The sequence below is a fragment of the Zootermopsis nevadensis genome, unplaced genomic scaffold, assembly GCF_977971745.1.
Source record: "Zootermopsis nevadensis isolate Lab colony 2312 unplaced genomic scaffold, Znev_1.0 Znev_ptg000004l, whole genome shotgun sequence".
NCBI classification, from domain to species: Eukaryota; Metazoa; Arthropoda; class Insecta; order Blattodea; family Termopsidae; genus Zootermopsis; species Zootermopsis nevadensis.
The window spans coordinates 1,336,627-1,364,017 of record NW_028259136.1 but is presented as its reverse complement, the minus strand read 5'-3'; the positions used below and the strand labels follow the sequence as shown (position 1 = coordinate 1,364,017).

The 27,391-nt window shown below is 38.6% G+C and overlaps 1 protein-coding gene across 7 annotated transcripts in view; it reads left to right on the top strand.

Moving 5' to 3' along the window:
• The first annotated feature begins 486 nt into the window (after positions 1-486).
• The window catches only part of Hasp (Hig-anchoring scaffold protein), a 98,214-nt gene continuing 71,309 nt past the window's right edge, over positions 487-27,391 (top strand). For 6 of the 7 annotated variants that reach the window (XM_087342812.1, XM_022058447.2, XM_022058450.2 and 3 more), the window contains exon 1: positions 488-712. In XM_087342812.1, coding sequence (XP_087198938.1) covers positions 643-712 — 70 coding nt within the window. In that variant the 5' untranslated portion in view covers positions 488-642. Of the gene's footprint in view, positions 713-27,391 lie in introns of all 7 variants that reach the window. The other variant, XM_022058451.2, reaches the window with a different exon arrangement.

Below are 27,391 nucleotides of genomic sequence, written 5' to 3'. Positions count from 1 at the left end.
AAGCTTCAGTGTAAAGAGTTTATGAAATATATTGAGCAACATTTTTTCCTTTGCATTATGGAAGTAACGTTATTTACAGGAGGCGGGCAAGTAATTTGAACACCTGGGATGTTTGTTGGTGGTGTAAGGTGAAAGAACAAGACCAGAAAGCGGTCGATTGGCCAAAGAATGTTATGCACCGCAGAGAATAGGGTGAAAGGTTTTTATATATATTACAGCACTGCAATGTATGATGGTGTGGGTTAAAACTTTGTTTTGCAGTGTTTAATTGGACAGTTTTTGGAAGTTGGGTGAAATTTATTTGACGCTTGAGGGTCAAGCCAAGTTGCGTAGTATTTAATATTCTTCCAAAAGGGAAAAATCATGTTTGTGTATGAGTGCGCATGATTTCCTGCCATAGGAATATAATGGAGCATTGCCATCTACACGATATTTAAAGAACTACGGGGCAAAGTAGTGGCGCGCCTGCAGAGCTGATATCAAATTTGAATAGTTCTACCAGTACGCGTGGGTCTTCAGTGGACGAAAGACGTCTGTGGAAACGTGGAGCATATTCCGTTGAGGCACGTGGTGGTTTGTCGAAGCATGAAATTGCATTAAAATGGGATTCTAATAGTACAAACGTCGGTTAACTTAATAAAAATGAGACCTCATCGCTCTGCTGGCGTTATGGTAGTTTTGCTGATCCTTTCGCACCAGTTAGTCTTCATCGGTGAGTTTTATGCATGTTTACGTCTGGCTTTGGAATGTAGTATATACTGAAGTAATGACATGATTATAAGTTGTGGGTTTCATCTAGATATAGGTTGCCAAGCAATCATTCAGCGGTGAAACGCTACAGAATCTTAATAGTTGTGATTTCCTACATCAATCTGAATTATAATTTGTTGGGGGGGGGGGGGGTTTCTGTTAGGGACGTCGTAAATGTGTTTGCGGAAATTGTGATGGTACTGTTTTAATGTAGTAGGTATATTGGGGAATAGTGTTGCCTTTCTTTTGTGTCCGGATTCGAACATAATTTTATAACCTATAAAGTTAACTCTGTTAGTTCTTTGCGGTTTTAAACATGAAGATAGTGGGTTTTTTTAAAAAAATGAATTCAGTGTTTTAGTTATAGAAGCCATACACTTTCTAAGGCAGCGGATTAAAGCATGGATATTTGACCCTTATCTGCAGACGTGTTTACTGATGGACTGGTTACCAGATGTCGAATCCCCTGCTGCCGGCTGTATGGAGTTAGTCTACCAGTAGACCGTTCTAGGTGTCAGTAAACTGTAGAAGAAATATCATCACAACTTAGGCGGTTTTGAGATGTTGATGCTTTTCTTCTGGGTTGTAACCCCGTATGGATTTGTAGGCAGGTACTATCGTTTCGGAGGAACAACTAAGTGAATCTTTAGGCCTGAAGTAAATCAACATAAAGTTTCTGTAGAGCGTGCGAATTCCCCTCTCCTCCCTTAAATCTGCTTTTGCGGGTCTATATTGCTCCTATTACAGATGAGTTACCATGATTACGTTGGGGAAACCTTCATAATATCATCACCATCCAGACGCTTCCCCATTTATTACTGGTTTCAGAAAAGAAAGCTGCCACTGGAGCCGTTCGCAGGGGTCAATGGCCAAATTTTTACGAACGTGCCAAAATTCTTATTATTGCGTAGTTCCAAATTTGCCGATAGTCTCGTTATGTTTTAATCTCTTATGTCCTAGGCAGAATATCAACAGACGAACTTTCCCCATAAATGTCAAGTGAAGTGACGTATGACGAGCGACACAGCCTTGTTGTTGTTGTTGTTGTTGTTGTTGTTGTTGTTATCACCAGTCACTTGTATTACCCATGTCTAAATTCTCTTCAAAGGATTTATTGTGAACTGGTACTGTGTGTTAACAATCTTTCCACAAAGTGGGCTACTTTCAAGTGGACACTACGTATTTTCTTATATCCAGCAGAACTCGGCCTCATATTTTATTTTATAGTGTCGGTTGTCATTAGCATAGGGACATTTAATTGGAAAATTAAGCCTTTCTTACACGTTTAAATCCAACTTTTCACGATAATTATTTCTGTTCTATCAGTAGTTTTGAACCAGTAGCATAAGCCCCCTGTGGAGAACAAATACAGAACCGAAGAGGCTGAATATTTGAGGTGTTATAGGCCTGTTTGGTTTTAGAACATTTTGGGAGCACTGAGACTGAAAGGAAGAATTAAATATTTGTGGAAACAGGAGTAAATATTCTTTCTAGGATAACATTTTCAAAATCGAGTAGAGAAGCTTTCCGATTCATAATACTGCCCTCAGGCTCAACTCCTATTAGACTAAACATATATTTCTGTGAACGTAACATTTAACATTTTGAATCTTCTTAATTAATTTGTTACGTGATAAGATATTATACCGATAGCGGTTCGTTGTAGTTAATCGATGGATAGTTTAAATATATTGAAGGTCTTAAAACATACTTGTCCACTAATTTTTATTTTTGGTTTGCAACTTTAATTTAAAATCATTGTTGGTGTGGTCACCAGCGTCGACAAGCCGCCACTGCTTGGTATACCTTCATCTAACTCTGTTGCGCAACAGTGTTACACTTAAAAGTGAGGCTAGAGCTGGCGACAAATTAATAAACGAATTATCGGAGAAAAAGAAAATCCATAGTCCGTAAAAGCAGTTAATATGATCAGAAAAGTGAATCGCCTATCATAAATACACTCGATACGACCATAGGTAGCTGTCGCTCAGGGAATAATTTGTTTATGTGTTGCTTTGTGACGTTAAAGTCATTGCCATGGTCTGATCTCTCATTAAAACAATTCTGCCATACGTTCTGCACGTTCATTCATTGTCTTATAATTCGGAGATCGTAGAGATTAACGTGAATAATCCATAGAAGAAGTTTCATTTTGACACGGTGGTCTAGCGGTTAGAACGCTGGCCTTGTAATCCTGGGGTCTTGGGTTCGATTCCCGGCGGTGCCCGAATTTATAACTTGTGTTGGGCAAGGCCGTGGTCTAGGCAACACGGAGTTTTCCTCCGGGGGCTTCCCCGGTTTCTCCGTGGCATCCCAACAATTACTCCATTCACACACAGAAGAAGGCAATGGCAAACCACTTCTGGATCATCTGCCAAGAACGTATATGAACAGGTCCCAGTCCGAGAAAAGGATGGAAGGATTCTGTTCATATGGACCTGTCGTCAGACAGAACACTAAATAAAAAAAATAATATTAGAATCGCCGGAACAAAAGTGTATGGGGGCGAACTGGAATATTTAACATTTTGATGCAGTTACGTAGCTAGCAACATGTTTGGAATTGACCCACTCACCTGCCTTACTGTCCTAAGGGTAGGTATATAATGTGAACATTTGTAACTGGGAGTTCAGATGTACTAAGATATACACGGTAGCTCCATTTTTGGAAACAGCCGCGTAAAGTGAACACAATTGGAAAGGTGTGCTCTTTAGAGTACACTGACATTCTGAAAGTGTTTTTCACACGTCATATTGGTCATTTTTGCATTGTTATGATACGAAATAATTATAGTAATAATAACTGTGATAATAACGTGTTCCAGCAATGGTCTTTATTCCCATTGTTCAGCATCAGTAATGTTCCTGTAATGATCCACGACTATGCGGGTTGCCTACCTCCGTAGGAAATTCGCGACAGATAGAGAAATAGACATTGACGGGACCACAAGGTGTTCTTCGCTCACACAAGAGGAACATCTAAAAATCGTAATTCGAATGGGTTGACTTTTTACAAATATTCTGTGTTAAAAATGTAAGACATGTTCCTGAGAGAAATTCCCTTGTCAGCTGTGATTGTTTTTGTCACTTGAAACTGAAACAAGGTTGCAATAACATAGGGAATGCATTAAAACACAAATAGGTGTGGTATTATATGAATATAATGATTTGCAAGAAGAATAGGATGTTATTATGTTCGTACTCACTAAAAATACATCACATAATGGTCTTAAATTAAGCAGAATTATGGATATTAATTGTAGGGAAGGCTGGGGGTGGGGTCTAGTGTTCTGGTCTCGCCTGTAACAAAATCAAAATTATGTTGGCCTGTATGGGGAATAACAGACCCCACATTGGTTCGAACTCCACGTCCCTTTTGCCAGCTATGATTAACTTCTGTATCGCCTGTCATCAAGAGGAGGTGAAAGGGGCATTAGCCACAATAATAGAACATTGGAAAAAGTGGAGGAAGTAGTCATCAACAGAGACTTCGTGCAATTCTTCTCGTAACTTCTAGTAGTCTGTACATTTGTCTAAACTTTTTAAAGATACCAACGCGCCCCGTATACTAACGACGCTGACGCCCTCTGAATTGTTGTTATCTTCCTACAAGGCCATACGACGTTACAATCCAGAAGACCAAAATCGATGTCTTCACCGGGAATATATGTAAGTTATCCCCTTGAAATAATACTGTGCAGCGCAGATACGTGAGGTAACTGCAATGCAGACATCACGGACCGCAGAGTGATTGCATGTTAAACTAAGAAACCCCGCTTGCTTACTTTAATTACTAACAAATAATACCAAATGTTGAGTCGAGATTACGGGACAGCATTTCTGTCGATGGTGAGGTTTATGTTATTCTGAGGATAAAATGTATTCTCAAAGTCCCTAACTTAAATCATCCAGTTTGAGGCTTAGACAAGTAATGCATATATGGTGGTGAACGTCGTATTTACCATTGTTAGTTATTTTTCAGTGACGAAAGTGTTAGTGGACATTAATGCTGCTTATTTCCTCTGCAAATTTACATTTTCAAGTTTTTTCTTCTTGTTGGCTTTACAGCCCGGTTCGAACCACATTCTCCGCTATTCGGGTCGAGGGAGGTTACTAAAGCCTACTCAGACATACCGCGTGGCTTCTTGGATTGTGGATGGTTTAAACCATCGTAATACCTCTTGATTTACAGGACAGCTCACACACACAAACGCGGACAAACATCCTTGCCCCAAGCAGGCAGTGTGAGACTGAGCGTGCCTTAGAGCCGTGCGGTCAACAGCGTCGGTCCAATTGTTACGTTTTCTTATCTACAGGTACTATATTTCATGAAGTCCACCGATTTCCTTTTCGTAGAGGAAACAGACTCTGATAAATACGAGAATGGTTACAAGTCGTTCCCGGAGCATGCCGATGCTTTTAAATTGTTCTTTCTTAACCTCGCAAGAGAATTTTGATTGGAAATCTAAATTTGTATACACATTAATATCGAAGTTGTTATGGGCAAAAATGGTATATATCTGCAGACCAATCAAGAAGCCACACACGGCCCGTCGAATGTTACAAAAAAATGCTCGGCCATTAACAATGGTATTTTTATGCATTGTGGCAATTTGGATATCTAAGTAGGATATGAGGTTTTCACGGCGGTGAGTACTTCTGGGTTTCAGCGCCGTGTAGTTTTATAGAAGTTTACCGGCGTTTCAGTGGTCCTTGCTGTCTCCATCGTCAGGGCGATGATTAGGCCTCATCGCAGTGTCCAATGTGCAAGAAACACATTGGTTTTTGAGGCTGCCAGTGTTTGCTGAACGTGTAACATGAAGCAATATATTGCATTATGAAGATGTAACTAGTGTTTAATTGAATTTATGTACTTCTGACCCATGGTCAATCCATACGATCCACTGGGAATGCTTTGCAATTCAGAATCGAAAGTGACATGGTTCTCGGGTTTTCGGTCCTTACATTGACCCACTTAGGATTTTGTTGTTGAATACAGAGTTTATTTCATATTGATTTTTATTACTGGAACAGGTTTTTACTTTCGTACTATAATAAATATTCATTTAGTCACTACTGACGCCTGTAGCATCTTGTTTAGATTATACGCTTAGCACTGATGTCAGAGAAGTTGCCTCATATGTCCGGAGTATTTTCTAAGCCACGAAGATTTCTCTAAAATCGTACTTCTTGTTGGTAATATCGATGCCAGGAAGATTTCTGTCAAGCATTGTGCTACTCAAAGGTGATTATCAGAATAAACTGATATGCAGATTTGATAATTTATCTTGTTATGCTGCTTCAGATTGTTGAAATTATACCTATTCGTTATTAGGCCTGTAATCTGTATACTAAAATTTTCATTAAGATCGACTTTAATCTATATCTCAAGGATTTCATTTAGAATTCCTTTTCTTGGTGTTTGCTCATTCTTGCTAACTTTAGGACGTAAAGGACACATATGATTACTATAAAGAATTCTACTTGAAATATATTTAATAATTTATATTATATAGGACGTGCTTGTTTATTGACTGTATAACGAAACTCTGTTTATAAGCACATAACCATGAATTATAATCCGGTAATTAGCGAGTCGGTAAGAAAGGGTGAACGTGGTTCCAGGTCGTAGAAGGTTGAGGACCGCTGTGACATAAGCTACTTGTGTTAGTTTTGCTGTCAGTATATCGAAATGTGCGCGTCTCGTGTGGAGCAAAGCCCACTTCACAGTCGAGCATCACAGGAACGCTTGTGAAGAGACCTTCAGGTCAACAGGAGGGGCGTTAACCAATTTAGATCCACGTCACATGCACCAAGATGTCAGTGGCTGTTAGCGAACAGAAAGCGGTCCGTCGAGATGACCAGTTGCATTTTAACCGTTCGAAACTGAACTTAATCTTGCTGTTCCACAATAAGCTATTTGTACATTTATTTTAATATTTAGATTTAAAAATAGCACGTTGTTTCGGAAAGAAATGCCTATAAATAAATTCTGGTTGCTTTCTTAATTGTAGTCATTGCAAAACTGGCGGAAGTCAGCGTGGCGGTGTTTTTATAGACTTGTAATCTGTCTGAACTCACACAGACAAGGTTTCATGTAAAATAATTTTTTGAAGGGACAAACATTTTGTCAATAGCATATTTGATTAGTGAATTTGTATGTGTAATGTTTAACTGCGTTTTAAAACATCCACTGAAATGAAACTGTACATTTGCTACAGGCTTAATGAATTCTTCAGCTATTTACAGCACGTCGGATCCTCGCCAAGTTTAGTTTCTTACTGGGATTGTACGTCCATCACTACTTGTGTTTTTGGCACGTCATAGAGAATAAACAGCGCTTGAGAGGCAGGAGCGGGCTCTTGAAAGATTTTTGTTGGGGCCCTGTACCCTGGACAGCTCCATACGACAAGCATCTCCCGCCGGGCCTCACGTGCTGTCTTCGTAGAACTGATGAGGGGGTTGTTAAAGCTGTGACCATCCAGCACAGGACGGCTCGAAAGTAGGTTTATTGTTTCGCGTGTGGGATGAATTTCATTTATGAGCTCTGAGAGGAATTGTATTTCTAGAGTGCAACGTTAAATATTTTACAGGAAGTGCTGTTATACTGCAGTATGAACTTGAATTATTATCATCTGGTTTAATTTTATGTAGCCTATGGAGTTGAGAAATCTTTGTTAAATAAACCAAGAAACAATATGACTGCATTAAACTAAGTTAACAGGAAGGGGAAAGTTTTCGAGAGCCTGGAGCACACACAGATTTTAAACTGTGTTTAAATTGTGTCACCATATTAGCGGCATACTTTTAAAATAAGTTTTAATGTTTAGATCAGGGAGTGTAATGTTTAGAGTGAGAAATTATCCTTATTAAACTTGTTTATCATTTACTAAATTAAGACGAACACAAATGAAGAATACTAAATCGCGAAGTACGTTTATGGGAGGGGAGGGTTATTCTGTGTTCTCCTGACTGGAGAACGTATTTACATAGCCCTTGCATGGTTCAACTATACCACGGGACTTCTTTTACTATTACATGATAACAGTAAACTGACTTACGTAATTAGATAAGACTTTACAGGTGCGGGTCATATGTTCCGTCTTTGCTCTCAGATCGAGTCTGGGATTTGAGGTTGAATAGCAAGTAGGTTCCAAATATTATATCTGATGTTGGTATTTTTTCAGCCCTCGTTTATTATGGTGAATACACATTGGGGTATTAATTTTAGTAGGATACATGTGTGTTATGGTATAAACAGACGTATGAGGAATTTAAAGCTAATGTCTTTTCTCAAATTGCAATCTAAGGCATAGCTCGGAAGCTTCAGCTTCGTTCCAACTTCTCCGTAGGCTAGATATACGTTGTTTTATTATTCTGCACTAGAGCGCAGATGTCTTTACCAACCACAACTAACTAAGATCGAAAAAAGAAATTATCCACATTTTGCTGACTTATTTTCTAGCGCTGTTATGAAAAAGGACAATGAGATTATCTTTATATATATTTTTCCGGAGACCGTGATAGATATTTTTGCTAAATACTACCAGTGTCAAAATTTATGTTTCTGTTCTTGCATTAGTGCGACTACACTGCAAGAAATTGACACTGATGATGAATATAGTCTTAATTCTCCAAATGTTTGAAAGAATTATTTGCCTTCTTCGCAATAGTGGAATATAAATCTTTTTAAACAACAACGTCGATGAAGTGTTTGCTTATTGATTCATCCAGAGTGGCAAGCGGTGCGTCGTTTAACATCGCAATCACGACGAGTGACGTGGTCGGTTATGTTAGTATTACAGTATAGGTGTATCGATTGTCTGCTCGTGTTACTCGAGGAATGGATCAGACTGGTGAGGGATGTTAGAATCTATGAGGATACACCACTTAAAAAACAAAAGATTTTCGACGGGAACAGGAAAAGACGGAAGTGTTCGGCAAGTCATTTTGAAACATGACCTATGGTATGTTTTTCGTTTTTATTAAATAATTCTTTGACAAAGGATCTCTTTAGAAACAACTGTTGAAGAAATGTTCATCTGTTATGGAAGTCGAGATCACAAAAATCCATCATTTGAACGCAGTCCTCACATCAGCGCTCTGTTTATCTGAAGATAAATTTTAATATTATGCTTCTACCTGTGGATAGGTCTCCGCAGTGGTGTCTTCCCCTGAAATTTGCATGAGCGGTATGTTTCTTGCTTATCTTTTCCGTTTTACTACATCACCCAAACACCCAAATAATCTTAGGCGAAGAGTAAAAATTATGGTGTTCTTCGTTATGCACTCCCTTATAGTCATTTGCTCTTTCATGTCTCGTCTTCAGCGCTTGGTCCTAAATCGCCTTCATTGTATGTTCTTCCCTTATAACAGTGGTTCCGAATTATGCTGTAACTGAAATCTGGTACCGTGGTGTTCTACCGAAATTGGGCAACGGCAATGGATTCTCACTTCACAGAAATAAATTTAATGAAAATAATTTTCTTTATTTCACACTTATAGCGCCATCTCTTAAACAAAAGCCCAGTCAGATGGGGATTTAGTTAAATTATATCTGTGGCAGTTACGTAATTATTGCCAACAGACATTTGTATAAGCAGCTCTTCAATATATTTAATTTCAGTTTATTAATTACCTTAATAGGAAGCTCAGCAACACTTTGTTTACCAGCGGACGAAGTGATAAAGTCGACACGACGTTACTAATTAATTTTGTATTGTGTGCGCTCGCGTATTTTATTCGTGAAACATTCCATTAAGGTTAATTCCACGGCAGGTTTTATTCGTAACGCATATTGTTCCTGTTTATTTTTATATTGTGAAATTAGTGTGTAAATTTAATTATAAATTTAACAACTTCCGGCAACAAAATACGATGTCGGTGATTAAATTAATCATGTGCTGAATTAGATCCCCTTCTTTCAATTGATGGTTGGCTAAAAAGCAGTTCGCTGAAAAAATGTTTCCAGTAGCAATATGTTACCTAGTTAGAATGATGGCACAAAAAGTCAACTCTCATGATACGGAGATGGCCGTCTTCTGGGTTTTAGCTCCTTGTAGTCTGATAGAAGTTTACCAACGTTTCAGAGGTACTTGCTGCATCCATCATCAGGGCGGTCATGCCCTGATAGAACGCTGGTAAACTTCTACTAGATTACACATCACTACAACCCAGAAGACAGTCATCTTCGTACTCACCGCCGTGAAAACCTCGAATCCTACTTGATTTTCACGGTGCTCCAAGGGTTGAAAAAAGTTTTGGTGGAACAAACACCGCTTACCACAGCCACATACGGCAACAGGCGAACGTACACAGTTTATAGTCTGAAAGTAAAGAGAGTTCTAATTTAGTTTAAAAGTTATAGGCCTAATAGCAGCACAAGAGAAGGTGATTGATACACATTTGAAGTTTGACGTTCTTCCGGCGATGAAGTCGTCGATGTCCGTGTTCTGGGTTATAACGCCGCGTGGACTTGCAGGTAGAATCCAACGTTTGAAGGTACATACTACATCAATCCTAGGGGCCGAAACTTCCCACAATTGCAAATACTTTGTTTTCATTTTATTTTGAGTTACGGTTATATTCCGATATAATGTGGTTGTTTTGTTGAAAATATGCGCCGTAGAATTTGTTTCACTTTAGTGGTCAGTGGATGTGAAACCATTGAAACTGGCAGAATGACACTTTAGAATGATGATGTCGGTATGAATCAGAGGACTGTTTAAGAATGAGTGGAAAGATTCAAAGGAAGACGGGCCAGTGTCGATGATGCGCGTTGCGAGCTGCTGTCAGCTTCAGTGATTATTTGTTTCTATAGCAACAGCGACGTTCTGTAACTGTTCCATCTTTTCACAGGTATTAATAATAATAATGAAACAAATAACTTGTTATTATAATTTGACCCTTAAAAGTTCTAATGGATACAAAAGAGTGGGAACAACGGCGCTACTTTTGATTATATATCAGACCTAAAGATCCAATAACTGAAGTGCTACATTAATCTTACAAACAATTCGTCTTTGGGTTTCGTACGTTGCGGATCATCGTCAGATGTTTGCAGCTGTAGATGTTACAGACTGACCTTCCACTTCACCAGTGAAACCAGTTACATTTTAAAAGATTCACATTGTGACCAACCGGCGCGTAAGTATCTTTCATTCAACTATTTCGTTTTGGCTGCACTCACAAATAGTTTTTTCTCTCTGAAATCTCAACGCTTTTGTTTTGCTGCGATTCGTTTTGTTTCGAGTGTTACAAAATGCACTGTCCTCACTCCACTACACGATTTTCGATAGACTTAGGTTTTCTTTGTTACATTGCAAAAGGATGCATGCATGCATATGGTATGATTTATTATATTAGTTTTTTTTATTATTTCTGTTATTACTACTATAATCATCGTCATTGCATCGTCATGCTTCAGTGAGTAGTGATCGAATATTGGCTGGACAACGGGGTTAGGTTCTCAGAAGGGGTAATCTCTTCTAGCCATCCAGGACGACTCTGAGACCCATCCACTGGCAGATCTGAACGTAAATCACCTGTGACGTAAGACTGACCATACATTTCCATCTACTGCTGATGTTTACAATGGGTGTTTTACCTAGCTCCTTCCATACGCATTTATTTCCTGGTTTTTGAACTTCCGGTCAGCTTTACTTCTGACGCAACGTTGTAAAAATGTAAGTGGATAGAAAATGGTTTTCATCTAGGGTTCAGTAAGTGTCACATCAAAATAGTTAACAGTTCTGTTTGTAACTGGAACACCTGCCTTCAAAGGGGACTCTTCTAATTGATATATAAGATATTATCTTCACTTACTTCAGGAAATATTTTACTAGCCTAGTAGTCTACTTCAAAATATGCCACAAAAATTGTCCATTCTGATTATCATTCGATGTCAGACCTGTGCAGAAGATCATTATATTTGATTATATAATAAATGTATGGTTCAGAATATACATAACGAAAAACTTCATAATTGTACCTATCACAGGTTATTATCGATATACATCGAAAATTGCGACCTAATGGTTAGCACCCCTGCTTTGTATTCGGGAGGTCCCGGTTTCAAATCTCGACCCGCCGATCGGCTATCCTAAATGAGATTTTTATGGGTTACCTTAGTCCATCCAGGAAAATTCCGGAGCAGTAACGGTATCTTAAATTAGGCCACGATCGCTTCCTTCCACACCCTTTCCAGATCATTAATTTATTCTCATCATATAACTCGACGTAATGTAATTTGTTCTACTAACAAAGAAATACGAGGTGGGCGGGACATGTAGCATGCATGGGCATATGAGTAATGTATAGAAAATTTCAGTCGGGATAACTGAAAGAACGGTCCAATTGTGAGATATAAGTATGGATGGGCGGTTAATATTAATATGAATATAAAATGAAGAGTATGTGAAGGTGTACAGTGGATTAATCTAGCTACGGTAGAGCCAGTGGCCAACTTTGTTGATCATGGTAATGAACCTTCAGAATCCATAAGAGGATAAGAATGTATTAGTGATGGTAGTCATTGAAATTTTTTTAAAAAAGGATTGTGTTCCATGGAGCTCTGTTCTGAAAATCAATCTTCACTCCATTTCTTAAATTTATTTATTGATTTCAGAGTTATTTAACGCGTTGTAACTATGTAGGTTATGCAACGTTGAATGATACCTTAATTATAATTTTTTACTTGAAGATCCATGTGAGGCAGCTGTCTTGGCCTATTTAAACTATACCAAAACTTCACTGAACGGTCTGAGGAAAGTCACGAAAAGTCTCGGTTTGAATAGCCGGTCTCCGAGATCAACTACGAGCTTAAATCCTTTACAGAAACAGAGACCGTATCAACAAGTAACTCTGCAATTGCTCAGACAATTAGCAAGCTTTAATCACGTCTTTACAAGCCGTTCGTTGTTTGAGTTCTTGCTACTGAGATAATAGTCCCTACTGTGTGAACAATGCCAACTCAATCAGCACTTAATAAAAACTCGGTTCTGTTGAGCTGAACACTGTTCAGCACTTAGGTTAATGATGTTGGAACCAGGAGGTTGGTTCTCGTGGCTAGAGTGAGTCTTTCATAAATGCCATCAGTTTGAGTCAGTGCCGAGGACCACATCAATATGTCAGCTTCTAGGATTGTGACGCACCACTTAGGCTGCGGTTCGTACTTGTCACGACTTTTGCGTTCTGTTCCTGCTTAGATTGATGACATTCCCATTTATTACAGAATATGAAAAACATTGCTCGGTGAAAGAAGCAGGGAGACAATTACTGAACGATATTTTGTGTGTCTAATTTATGCCGAGTCGGCTACATTGGTTATTGGCGAGTTTTAACACAGTAAACATTTTACACCAATACGAATAATTAACCCTGTACTAACAGAGCCTGTTCTGTAGTGTCGTACTGTCAGTTATTCTAATTTAATTGTAGCAGATTGCCGTAACTCGGTGTGTGGGAAACGGAGAAGTCAGCAGCATTAATTCCACAGTGGTTACGTAACAATATCTCGGTCGCTAGTTTCTCATTTTTGGAGGTGAGGTTTTCTAAGAGCGGGGTGGTACATCCTACCCTCATGTTTTGTGTCTGCAAATATATATTACTTTGCTCTAGTTAGAAACCCGGATGGAGTTGCATCTGATTTGCTTTTGAGAGATGCTTATTTCGAATCTAGGTGACTGCCAGTAAAATGGGCCACGTTCATTTCCATATTCCACTCTATTACTAATTTAGAATACCCTGCCGTATCCCATCAGATGTTACACATTCTCAGGAGTCAATATAACGCCATAAAATAAATTAACTTTAGTTCGTCTTATACGTCAATTACTGCTAAATTTGTTTATTGTTCGGACTTTTATGAGGATGTAAAATAAAGTAACCCCTAAAGTGCAACACCTGGATAGAAGTAAACAGCTTGGAATACGAATCCAGTAAATCCCGGACAAACGTGGTTAAGTGAATGTCATGAACATACCGTACTACAAGGGAAATAATGGGACAGAGTGAGGTCAAAATCGAAGCTTAATACCAGGAGAATTAGAGATTTTTGCAGCACTTTTATGAACATGCTTTAAAGAGAATCTATATAAAAACCGAAATTCTTCTGTGCAGGAAACGAGGGTTATGTCGTCTTAAAGTTCAACAATTCTTCCCTGGATAACAGCTGTTTGCAATTTGGATCACAAGCATGACCGTACACGTTTCACACTCACCAATCATTTAACGTATCTTCTAGTTCACTGCCAACCACACACTGCACCAGTCCCTTGCAGTCGACCATGCATATGCACGTAACCCAATTCAGTGCGTACTTTGGAACGGAATTCAGTATTGCTACTACCACTCTCTTTGCTCTGTGGACCACACAGCCGTATCCCTTCTCTGCTTAGTCGTGACTAGTTACGACTGACTGACTTGGGTTAATTAAGGCCGTTGTTTGATTCCCGCTGTGGATATACGAATACTACCATAGGAAGATAATTATTAATTGTGAATAGGAAGGGTGTTGTCATGTTCTTTTTAAACGTGAATAACTACTTTAACATGGGTTTTATACCAACTGCTTTGTTAGTACTAGTTAACAAATGCCACGTCTGTGAGATTACCACACCTTTTACGTATTTGGGAGGTCCCGGCATCAAATATTTACCTTTAGACGACTGTCCTGACTAGACTTTTCGTGGTTATCCTCAGCTACTCTAGGAACATTTCTGAGTTTACCTTAAATTAGGCCACGGCGTTTTAAATTTTTATTTATTAATCTTCCCACCATTCAACGCGATGTAATATAAGGTACTGACAGCGTCGTTAAATAAACTACAGGTAAAATAAAACAGAAGTTTACTAGTCTGTGTCCACTGTACATTTCACAGTGGTTGGTGCATCCGTCAGAGGGGGCGCGGGACGCGTTGCTCGTTTGTCAAGCTCACCAGCCTGACTGATGGATCAAGTGGGATGATGCATGGATGTGGATTTGTGAATTAATCTCGGTAGCATCAGCTAGGATGGGAGTGAAGGAGGAAGAGAAAATGGTTATACATTAATTCCCACAGATTGTACTTCTCTTCTGCATTATATCGCATCTACCTGCTTCTTTGTTCGAATTTAATCAACTTTTTAGAATGAAACTGGTTTTGTTAATAAAATGAACTGAAGTGGTACAGTCTGCTGGCTTATTTATCTTCGGGAGACAAGTCAGTTGACTGTTTGGTTCTTATCGCTTTATTCGGCTTTCAAACGGGACGGGCTCTACAACGTGTAAACTCATTTTCAAGCTGTATAGCTCATAGCACGATTTTTCATCGGAGTGACGCGAGGATCAGAAGTGAAATTGCCAAAGTGTTGAAGCTGTCGAAGAGGCACACGAACGTGATGTCGAATACTACAGAGCGTACCATTAAAAACGCAGTGCAAGAATTAAATCAGAAGCAGGTCCAATTCCATGCACTAGACTCTCGCGACTTCCTCCGTGACACTCGGGTCAAGGTCACTTTTGTTGCTAGGCCGCCGCTCACACCAGACGCGCAAGAGCTGTGCAGATGCGAACACTGTGTAATCACGAGCAGAACGCGTGTTAATTTCGAACATTAATTCCAATTAAGATTGTCTGCTGCTGTTCGTATCCTGTCAAGGAAGTGCCAGATAAGGCAACAATACACCGACGATAACATTTCGAGAGACATGGACGTTTATCTCCGAAAAGTGCTGATCGAGAGACGAAACAGATGAAATTACGGCCGCTCTGATTTAAAGCAGTTCATCAGCTGCAATAACAGGACACGGATGCAATAATTCAGTATTTTCATTGGTTTCGTGGGTGAAGGTGTCCATGTGTAATAGTCAGGGATGCGTTTCAATAGAAAATTCTGTGCAAGTTACGCCCTTAAAATATTTTGTATGGGTTCCGAATAATAGCCTATACCTCATGCTTAGTTACAACCACGGGTTTCTCTCATAATTGAATAGCTTTATTATCTTAATAAAACTCAACTCAGGGTGAATTGATAAGGTAATGAATTAAATGACGAAATATTAATATTTGCTGAAGGTTAGACTTTAAATGTTTTTTTTCTCTCTCCCTCTGGCGAGACGAAGCGTTGTGAAACTTACGTCTGGACTATGTGCTTTAAAATAAACTCCGCACAGTTCATAACTAACGTCTGTGATTCTGTCAGGCCCACTGCTTCAACATTGTGGTTGCCAAATTCATATCACAAAAGAAAAACAGAACTTTGAGAATTCCTTTGTGTATAACAGACTGGTGTAACACAAGCTGTTTGGCTGGTAAAAAGAAGAGAAAAGAAAAGCACAAAGAAGGAAGTAACCTAGAAATGAATTGTAGCTGGTTTCTAAAAGCCCAATGCAACTCTTTCGTTTAAAGGACCTTTCAGCTACTAACAACTCGAACACCAAATTCCGTACGGAATGTCAGTTCTAAGATTTTAATTTGCGGATTTGTGGTTAGTCCACTAGCGCTGTCAAGCAGTAAGATTATTATTATGATTTGATCTTCGCGATTTAGAGAGAAAATCATATTTTTATATTCTGGCTGAAATTTCTTCAGTACTAAGCTTTGCTTTTGTCTTGGTGCTTTTGGTTTTTTGGATTACTGAATCCAGTTCAATAACGTATTGTAGTACATTATTCTCGGGCTATGAAGTGGGTATGTATGGAGTTGTAACTCCATACACACACGACTATTCGCCCGAGAAGAAGTCGATGCTTTCAGTCACCACGAAAGCTTAAAATCAATTACACATTTTGTATTTACCCTTTGTAATTTGAAGATAATTTATCTCACTTCTTTTTTTGTGGGGCTGCTAGAGAAAGTACAACATTACGCCATTTTTGTTCAGAAACGTTATGGCTTGAGCGGGTTCCATGAAGTAAGTTCTACAAAGGCGGAGGCAGCAACTATTTATCGTCTGGGTTGGAACTAGCTTAAACAGTATGTGTGTTAATTACAAAGTTCCATAATATCGGTTTCACCTCCCAGAACATTGGATGCATTAAAGGACCAGCATTTCAGAATGGTACATGCAGGATGCCTCACAATAGTCCTGACGCATATTAACTTGACAAAAGGACATGCCATTATGGTTCCCAGTCTCCATGTCTATATCTTGAGGATCTCAGGTTCGAATCGTAAATCTGTAACCAGTATTCTGATATTTTGTGGCACACAATTTAAATTCATTCCATCAGTGTTCGTTCCAAACATAAACTACGCAGTGCCGACAAATAGTAAAGAAAAGTAGACACAAGTAGAAGGTGTGACAGGGACAAGCAGATATTGAACGTCTGCAGGGAATTGGGTAAATTTCACAAAGTACAAGCAATAATGGGGCACACGAAAAACTACACAAAGATAAGGTGACCGGAACGTGATGTTGAACCACACTCGTCTTAGGGTCTTGTCACGCTTCTAGAATGGTCTGGCGAGTTGGTTGAAGGGTATTTTACAATGTTGTGTGAAGTTTAGAGGGTTAATCAGGCCTGTGTAAAATGAGCTGGAAGGGAGAGGTCGTTTTGTGTTTAAAAGCGCCGTCTCGAATTTCTTGTGAAAGTTCTGGGGTGAACGCTCAGTCAGGATAGTCATTTGTTGAACAGAAATTACAACTGTTTACTTTCCAAATAAAAAACTGAAGCTGTAGGCTCTGCCTCTGTGCTACATTCAATACACAAATGGTCCGTTACCTTATTTACATTTTGTGTAAAATATTTACAGATGGCTTTATCTGGATAAATCGATAGGCATAAAATAAACATCCCTTACCGTGTGAAGTGAGTGAGAAAGAGAACGCTAATGTGGTACAGCGAATACTAACACACAAATATATAACGCCGCGAAGGACGTCTAGTTTGGAACTATAGAAAGTGTTCCAAAATATGTTTCATCTGTCTGCTTTAATTTACTCGTCAACAGAATTGGCCGAACAGACTTTTGCCACCGACGAATCCACGTCAGTCCACCTGCCGGATGACTTCTGTGTTTGCATTTTTTTGTATCGCCGTGAAAATGTATACACCTGTATACATTAGCCATTCACCAACAACAGGGGTTAAATTATAAAAAAGAGACTCTAGTTGTAATAATCAGGCCTCGTGAAATTCTGATATATTTAAAATTATTATAAAAGGATATGAAAGTGTAATGATTGTAAATTTATTATCGATAAACCTGGATTGTTCGGACACAGGAATAACGAATTCTGATCCTGGTCAGTACACTTTGTAAGCTGTTTTTTTCCAGGAGTTGCTCGTTCCAGCAGCATTAACTGGCGTTTGTAGTTTCATTTGATTCTACATGTCAGTGGTTACTGTGCGGCATTGCGGAACTGCGGGCCATTGTCAATATAACGCATCATTGAAGCTATTCTGACAAAATGTACAATGCGTTTGCTTGTTCAGTTCCATGCAGCGTAAATAAGCGAAAGCTTAGAAACACTTTTCTAACTGTGAGCAACCCAACTCTCCGGAAAAAGTGACGCCAAACGAATTTTATTTGTTTCTCTGACGGCCTAATAGAGCCTAAGGACAGATTCGAAGTTCTGGGAGTTAAATTCTAGGGGTGTCTGATTTTGGAAAAATGAAGTGATATTTTCCTGAAATATTACAGTTAAAATGTATATTTTTATCCTTTATTTTTCTCGTGTAATTCATGTATAATTGCATAACGTGAGACACAAACACATAATTTGTACTCTTCACCCAGTATTATTAAGGGGCCAAGTCAATGAAGATGAAATGGATAAGATATACTTCAGGCACTAAAAATCGTTAAATACATACATAATTATAGTATGACTGGACTCATTTGGTTCAGAATAGGATCCAGTTGTTGCATTTTCGGGTCCTGTGAAGTACGGGGAATTTTTTGACTAGCTGAATGACCGTCAGTTGCTTAAGAAGGACTCTGCTACGTGGAGTTATTTCTCGACTTGTAACATCTCCTTTTTCATATGCCCAGCCTTAAAAACTTCTAAGCCCTGTTCTAATTAGTCTCTTTTAATCTGGTAAATGATGAGAATGGACCTGCAGCTCAGTTTAGTTCATGGAACATTCTCTTGAAGTGGTCTTTGTGCAGTTGGACGTATCTCCAGCCACCGTATGTGGAGGCCCCTCTGAAGTGGATTCCAAACTATTCCAATCATCCCTCTTTCACCCCCACACCCTCACTGTTAATGGTCATGGGGGTAATGCGGGCTCAATTGCACGTGAAACTGAATTGCCGTTTGTTGAATTTAAATTGCTCGGATATTTCCGTAGCTGTTGCGACGGTTGATCGCAGACCTTGCCAACTGAGAGGTGGGTTTCGTTGTTAACTTTCTCGGTTACGATATGATGGTGCCACTTAGCCAAAGAGAATTGTGTTTAGTCTCAACAGATTATTTCTTTGAGTATTTTGAAACATTTTCAAAGATCTTTGGAAGCGTCTTGTAATCGGGAGGTTAAATATATTATAGGTTTTTAGAAGCTCTCTGACTATGTACATATCTGATTATTTGACATATCAATGTTTTACTAATCAATTTTTTTTAAATGGCAGAATGCTATTCAGCGTTGTAGAATGTTCTTTTATCACCTCGACCAGCAAATACCGCGCCATTGAAATATTGAAGGTTCTCTCAAACCAACGCGGTAGCGGTACGGTACGATACAGCGGTATAAAGCTAAACGGCTTTAAATACAGGCTTGCGCACTGAGTGCAGGATTCGCCTGCATTTATCTCTTACCGCTGTATCGTACCGCACCGCTACCGCGTTGGCTTGAGAGAATATTAATTCCCTTCTATTTAGTCAGTAAATTGATCATACGTTTCAGTTTAGCTTATCCGAAACTCTGAAACAAACCTCCTTTAAGGCCTGTTCAATCCAGTAAAGCGTCTGGACGTGTAATGTATCAATAATTTCACTTTAGAGGAGTTTACGCGGTATGGCACTGACAGATAAGTCTCATTTGTACATAAGCTACATTTTGGGGACTGGATTATATTTTATGCCTTTCTTGAAAAAAAAAACCTTGCATATTTTCGTAGATATCTGTCTGTCCGTCTGTTGTAAGTTCCAATCTCCGAAACCATTTATTCGATTTTGATGGCAGTTTATAAGCCGGTATTCCCGACTGTATTTTAATGACACTTCCTTAATATGAATCAGGAGTGATTAACCACTCGACCTCTAGTTAATTTAATTAAAAATTAAATCCGTGGCGTAACAGCTCCAGAGAGCCAAAGCCGACTAGCTTGACTGCTGGTCTCACGTTCACATGCCTAAGCAGAGGTGAACGATCATCCAACCAGATATAGAGTGACATGTGGTCAGCACGACGAACCCCCAGGCATTGCTAGTTTCCATGACCGGATTACGCTACCCATTGTAGCTCCTCAGTTTCCTCACGATGCTGGGTTGGCACCGGTCCCATACACTGGTCGAAAATCTCATGAGAAAATTTCTTCTCCCCGGAGACTCGAACCAGCGCGCATTCCGTATCACCGGTCCGAACCATGATGCCTCAGACCGCGCGGCTACGGCGCAGGACAGTTAATTTAATTACTAATACAAAATAAAATACATGAATAATGGATTCAGCACCTAAATTTAGTATACATTCAGAACATTTGTGATATGGAAACCAAAAATATTCGTTTAACTGGTTTCAAAAACTATATGGAAAATTTCTAATTTTAATTTCGTTTCTTAATGTTGTGTGCTTCTTTTCATAGGATATGGAATGTCCTTGGGCTGTAGATACAGGAGACACCCTCCAGATATGTGGACTAGCTGAATAAGAGTCGCGGACGGCCGAAAATGTTTGTCATATGATCCGGAGGTTTTACGGGAGGCTAATACGAATCTCAAAGCAATAGCTTGTGAGGGTGTGAACTAGATTCTTCTGATTCAGAATAGGGTCTAGTGATGGCTTTTGTGAACACCACAAAGAAGCTTCGAGATCCATGAAGGACGGGAAACTCTTCACTAGCCGAACGTTTGCATGAAGGTTGTCATTCCCCTTTGGGTAGAGTACACAATTTACTTTTTTATGTCAGTTTACATATGTGCGCGTTATTTTTGAGATAAAATAATTTTGTAAAACACAGCTGTGGCGCTTGATTAGGTTCTATGGTGTATTTTGTACACTTAGTGAAGTGTTACAGAGCCCGTGAATCGATGTTGGAAATCTGATAGCAAATTACAAAGTGCTTATGTGTGTGCTTATGCTTGGTTGGGGAGGGATGTTTCACATGTTTTCCCCCTTTGCCAATGGCCCGTGTTATGGCTTCCACGTTGTCGCAGTTCTCTGCTTCTCTCTCACACCCTAGGTCAACCATTACATGTTATTTTGCAAATCCAATACTGTCCTTTCCATGTGTGTCTCGTGCTCTAAGGGAACCGCACGCTCAGAAATATTGGGAAGTTCCACATAGGCCATTAGTCTGAATAATATCACACTCTTTGAATTGTGCATTTGTAGTCTGGTCGTATTCTTTTGGCCACTTTAAACGTTTGACGTATTTCACAGTTTCACTTGCAATTCACGGGGATATGTGCTTTTTTGAACTGTGTGTGGACTAAGCACTTAGGCGCATATCTCAACGCACAGCTGCTTGGAAACCACGCGCTGAAAGTGAAAACATGTGACCAGTTCGAAGAAACACTTCCGGATTGCTTGTCCAATTCTTTCGTATAGGATGAAGATGCCACAGTTAAATTTATGAAATTTGGTAACTTAATGACGGACAAAAATGTAATAAATTATCGTGGGGATCCACGAAGAACTTTGGCCAGGTCTCGTAGTCGGAATTTGACACCGGAGATTTGATTTACATCATTGCCTTTTCATTGTTATAGTGCAACTACTGTTCTGTGTTAGAACAAACAATTAAGTAGAAGATAGCAAAGGAGTAAAATACATAATGTATATATGCATATATACATTATAAGTAATTTAAATAACATTTTGCCCTCCAAGATTAGCCTATATCGTGCGTTTCTTATTACGTTGTTGCTAAGTTATGATTAAAGTGAACCTCTCATTACTTCTGATAATTATTTGTTTTTTCTCCTAAATATTTTTTAATACTTTTATTACTTACGGTATCTTTAATTTGCTATTTTGGCATGTTAAATAACGCCGTGCTTGAAAGCACTCCAATCGATATTTGGCGTCCAAAAATGTGTAGGAACCTGGTACTGTCACAGAATTACTGAAACCTAATTGGAGTTTCATGTACAGATTGTAGTGACGTTTGAAATCACTGTGATTACAGTGTCAGTTCCACTTACTAAAAGATCGGAATTAGGATCAGAAACCAACATAAAACAAGTACAGTACAAAAATAAATGGTTCATTCATGTAATTTCAGTCAGCATAAGTCTTAACGAACCGCTAAACTGACAAGTCTCTGCAGAATACAGGCCTACTGCAGGTACTGCAGATGTTTGGAATCGCATTAGAGGAGCAATGTAGTTAATGGGTGTACGTAACTAAAGCAACTGAGCTTATTGGAATTTGTGAGGTACAATGGACAATGGTAAGTTTTGTCCTGATTCTTCGGTCTGTCTTAGAACTTATGATAAATATAACAGAAACCATGGTGTACAGCTCGAACTTATATCTATAAAGCCACGATCTATATTCACAGTCTCGCATTAAATTCTACCACAATATTACTTTACTTATCGCATGTAGAAATTTTGCTTCGTAGAAAGACTGTTAAAGTATAACGTATTAACGATATGATTTTTACAATCAAGTCTTCTCGAGCAATCAGTCTGTCAGCACGTAATTATTTTTTAACATATCTGATATTATTTCTGCCTTCATCATAAGGGATTAAACTGGCATCATAGACAATTTTAAGCTAATCTATACATGCTCTGTAGTGAAAATTCTGTTCTTCCTCTGCTGAGTAAAAGTCCTATATAATAAATACATTATACGTTTAGCTACTTCCGTTAAAAACCTGCTTGTTGTTTTTTACGATGTATCAACTGCTGGTATTATGGGAGATCGATATACAGTTAAATTTTTTAGACTTGGCTACTGAGAAACGCGTGAAAGGAAGAGTAATGGGAGTTGAAAAATTCTAGATGCAGTGGATTAGTTGAGCACTTAAGTTGTAGACGAACTGACCGACACACCCTTTTAATTCCTTACCTCTGTTACTAAATTCGCCCAAATCTACAAAAGCGACTATAACATTGCATTACAGATCTTGATTATCGTAGAATAATGGAGTAAATTGAATTTTTGACCTAAAATTTAATTTCAAGAACGTGATTTCAGCTGTGGTCAGAAGCTTCGTAGAATGATTGTGACGTTAGCGTATATGAGATGATAATATTAAAATGAAACTTAGGGACATAAAGTTGAATGTGTGGTTTGGATTCATCAGGCTCAGAACAGGGACCAGTGGTGGGCCGTTTATGAACACGGCAATGAATCTTTTTGTTCCATAAAACACTGGAAATTTCTTGGTTAGCTGGGCATACTGTTAGCTTCTAAAGGACTCTGTTCCATGGAGTTGGTTTTACTCGTTCTCCGGTTCCGAGTTTCAGTAATCACGTAAAATGTTTGTTAAGAGGAACAGGAAAGTGTGTTAATACATTTAACATGTGATTGTTGCCCTGAACAGTGTCTGCAGTTGTTGCTACAGGTGAGGTTACAACCGTGAAATGCACTGCGGTTTACTACCACGTGCGAGAATTAAATATCTTATCATTATTTTAACATACATATAACTTAATGTACGTAGTACATAAACGCAACACAAAATCTGAAAGCTATTTCGATTTCTTCCTGGATTTAAAACACATATTTGAATTCCAAATGATCCTATTCAGTTCTATTTCTGAACATTTTAAATTATTGGTTTGAAACGGGTAGTATCGTAATTGGCAGTAGTATTGTATAGAACACTTACAGTTATTCATGTTTACATACAGACTTCTGTCTGTCGGCTTTATAGTCCCAATGGTGTATCAGAAATGTGATAGAAATATTGGAATCGAGCGCAGTCATTTTTAGCGATTTTCATTCCTACCAACTACTCCGTCCCTACACCACTCAAACACCCTCCTCATCCCCATTCGCCGTCATCAGTCGGATTTTGATTCCATATGGAAAGTGCTTACAGAAGGGTGACATAACTGGATCAAAAGTATGGGCACGGATTAACAACGTATTTGAAATAAAACTTGGGGATCTGAACACACGAACTTTTATGCTAATATTCAGGTTTGCGTAGAACCTCAGTTTCATAAACGAGTAGCGTGCGATACATTTAATAATGAATTAACGTAAATAATTTTTCTTACAGCGATTCTTTTCTTATAGATGTAGTTACATATTGTAAGTTAACAAGTCCTGGAAAAGAACTTCAATAGAAATTAGACACTAAAGATGGAGCAGTATGTTTCTCCGAAACGTTGATATCTACCTATGAATCCAAACGGCTTTACATCCCATAGCAACATTATCATCTTCGCGGCCTTGAGAACCTCTGATCTAGCATTTTTCAGAGAATATCAGTAATTCAGCCACCGGCAGTCCACGTTATTGCGAGTTAACGCAGAATAAATCATGGTTTGACGAATAGTGATTAAAATTATTAGATGATAAAATAGGCTTAAATTGCAGCGGTTGAAAATCTGAACCACACACATGGAAATGGAATTAATTTAAAAAATAATAATCTTTTGTTTTGAAACTAGTAAATTATTCCAGTTCACATAAAATGGAAAGACAGAATTAATGAGTGTGAAATTCAGTATGAACAAGAATATTAAAGATTTTTTTAAGAAAAAATTATTTTAAAAACTGGCGAAAGATTAGAATGATTATTCACTTACAACAACGGCAACAAACATTCAGCTTTATCAGTGACGATTATATTACTACTTGAATGACAATGAGACTATCTCGTTACTCAAAATGCCCCACCTCTGTTCCGTTTTATTCGAAGAAATTTACCGAAAGCCTTGCATCGAGTGAAGGCAGAGAGAAAGTTTTGGCTCAGTCGTTTGTCTTCTGGGTTGAGACGCCATCTGGTCTCGTAGGTTGTTGCCGACGTTTCGGAGCAACGTATTGTTCGAAGTCTAAACAAAAATTTAAGCTCATAGGCCTACTTAATTCTGGCCTCACGAGTACTAAATCTCACTGCTTGATTGGCATATGTTATCACTTTTCAGAAGCTATTTGTGGAATCTGTTATGAAATACGTGCCAGTCAGTGTAATTCAGACCTCAGTGAATTGCTTGTGGAATGTAGCTCTGCATAGTGTGCTTAGCCGATATAACATCAAGGGAAAGTATCTGCGTGGCTTACTAGTATGTTGAGTTTGCGCTGGAATGACAAGAACCCAGTTTATTAGAACTGCATGAATAAAATGTTTAGCCTGTTATCGGCAGTGTGATTCCAGGGCAGGAATGCTTCTGTGACCTTTTTACGTGGTTATTCACTAGTATCTCAATGGTCGTGTTAACGTTTACTGATAATGAGGAATATAAGTGCTTATAGCGGGTTTAAACCCGGCCGAGGTTGACGGATTTTTAAGGGTGATGAAAATCTATAGCACAACTTTCTTCGGAGGAGAAGTAAAGCAGGTGGTTCCATGTCGTAGACTTACGGCATGTAAAAGAACCTTGCGAGCTTGAACGAGATGTTTCGTAAGCAAAATTCAGTGGCCATTTCTCACCCAAGTCTCTCATGATTCACAACAGGAGACCACAATCAAGAGATGGTTAGCTGTTCTAGTGGGTTTATTTAAATTATCGTAGATTTCTAAATATGTGTAAATCAAGCAAAGGATCGCGTAAGAGACTTATCAACAAATGAGACGAAGAGCCGAACACAATAAAGCAGAACCTCTTGTGTTAAATTCTTATTTTTGGCTTTGTGCTTCGTCTAGATGCTAAAAAACCACAACGACTCGGAGGCTGATTCTTCATCTTCTTCTTCTTCTTCTTCTTCTTCTTCTTCTTCTTATGGCTGCTGGTAAAACGAGGACAAAAACGTAATCCGTTGGGCCCCGCCCGGTCGAGCTAATCTCATACCTAGTCCTTTTGAGTTGCCGAAGAGACAGAGCTTACGAGATCAGGTCTTGCTTGTGTGTGTACCGTTACGCCTTCATGCTTGCAATTACAGTGTATGATGATTTGTTGTGTGTACCTCTATTAATTTGATAATAGTTATTTGTGGTTTGGTTATATCTGTTCGAATGGAGTTTTAGTATTATGTATTTGCGATATAACCTTTGTTTATTGTTGTAACATCGATAGGCGGTAATTAATGACAGTGGAGTTAACAGCCCTGTATTGTAATTTGTCGAGCTTGACCGCTTTCGAGCATTTTAGCAAAAACTTTAAAGCCTCATGTGTCGCACATGTACACAAAGCATTAAATCCATATATATATAAACGACATTTTGGTTTATGTGATAAAAATTCGCTTTTAACACATTGCTGCTCTATTTAGTAATGTGCTCTTTGTGAGAGTAGGAAGGTTGATTTGTCAGTCTCAGTGGTACTTACCTAGCCGAACTAATACATTTAGATTCTCACGGCGGTAAAAATGTTTGTATTAGTTTTCAATGTTGTAACGCGAAGATGGTAGGAGATAAAACAGTATTTTCCTCCGAAACGTTGGTATCACCTGCAAGTCAACGCGACGTTTAAATCCATAAGACCACCATTGATAATTAACTAATAATTATTTGTTCATGCCATCGTGTACAATACTGAATAAAATTTCTGGATATTATCCATCGTCTAGTAAATATAAAACGTAAAACGACGTTTCGGAGATGGGACTCTATCTCCGTCTTCAGGTTCCTACACAGTTGGGCCCACTAGATAGAGCTAATCCCTATCTCCGGAGTCCCATCTCCGAAACGTCGTTTTACGTTTTATATTTACTAGACGATGGATAATATCCAAAAATTTTATTCAATTGACTCTTCACCATCGTCAAGAAGTTTTAGATTTGATATACAATACTCATGTTTCCTTTATTGCTAGTTTCTGTGTTTCGGCTGCTGACGTATGTTTTGGATTTTATTGTGCGTAAAATGTTGTTGATTTCATGATAGTAAATCAATTAAATATAATTTGTTGTTATTTTGAACATTTTCTCCATTGTTTTATACCACATCCTTGCATTGAAATTATTTTTTTGTGTAATGCACTCACATTTCTCTCAAATATGTTAGGATAACACATCCATTACCCGAAGGACGTGCTGATGGGAGTTAGTGACTCGGTATGAAAACCATTCAGACACATTTTTTGTAAAAACGGATCTTCAGCGCTGTCATAATGGATCATGCGAACTTTTGATGTGTAATCATCAGAATTATCCGCTGCCCGTACCTGAAACTGATGGATTCTATGTAAAACACACATGTGCTAAGAACTGTTGAAAGATGGAGGTACTTTTAATGTGATTATGGGGCTGTGTGTAAAGAATATGTTATGACGATAACAAATCATGATAAAAATAGGCGTAATTTGTTTTGGTAAAAACACCGAATACATATTTTCTGTGTTAAGCTGCTGTAGAATGATGGAACAGACATCTGAGGTTGTAGTTTCCAAATTCATTTGCAAAATTGCGTACTTCCATTATTAAGCACG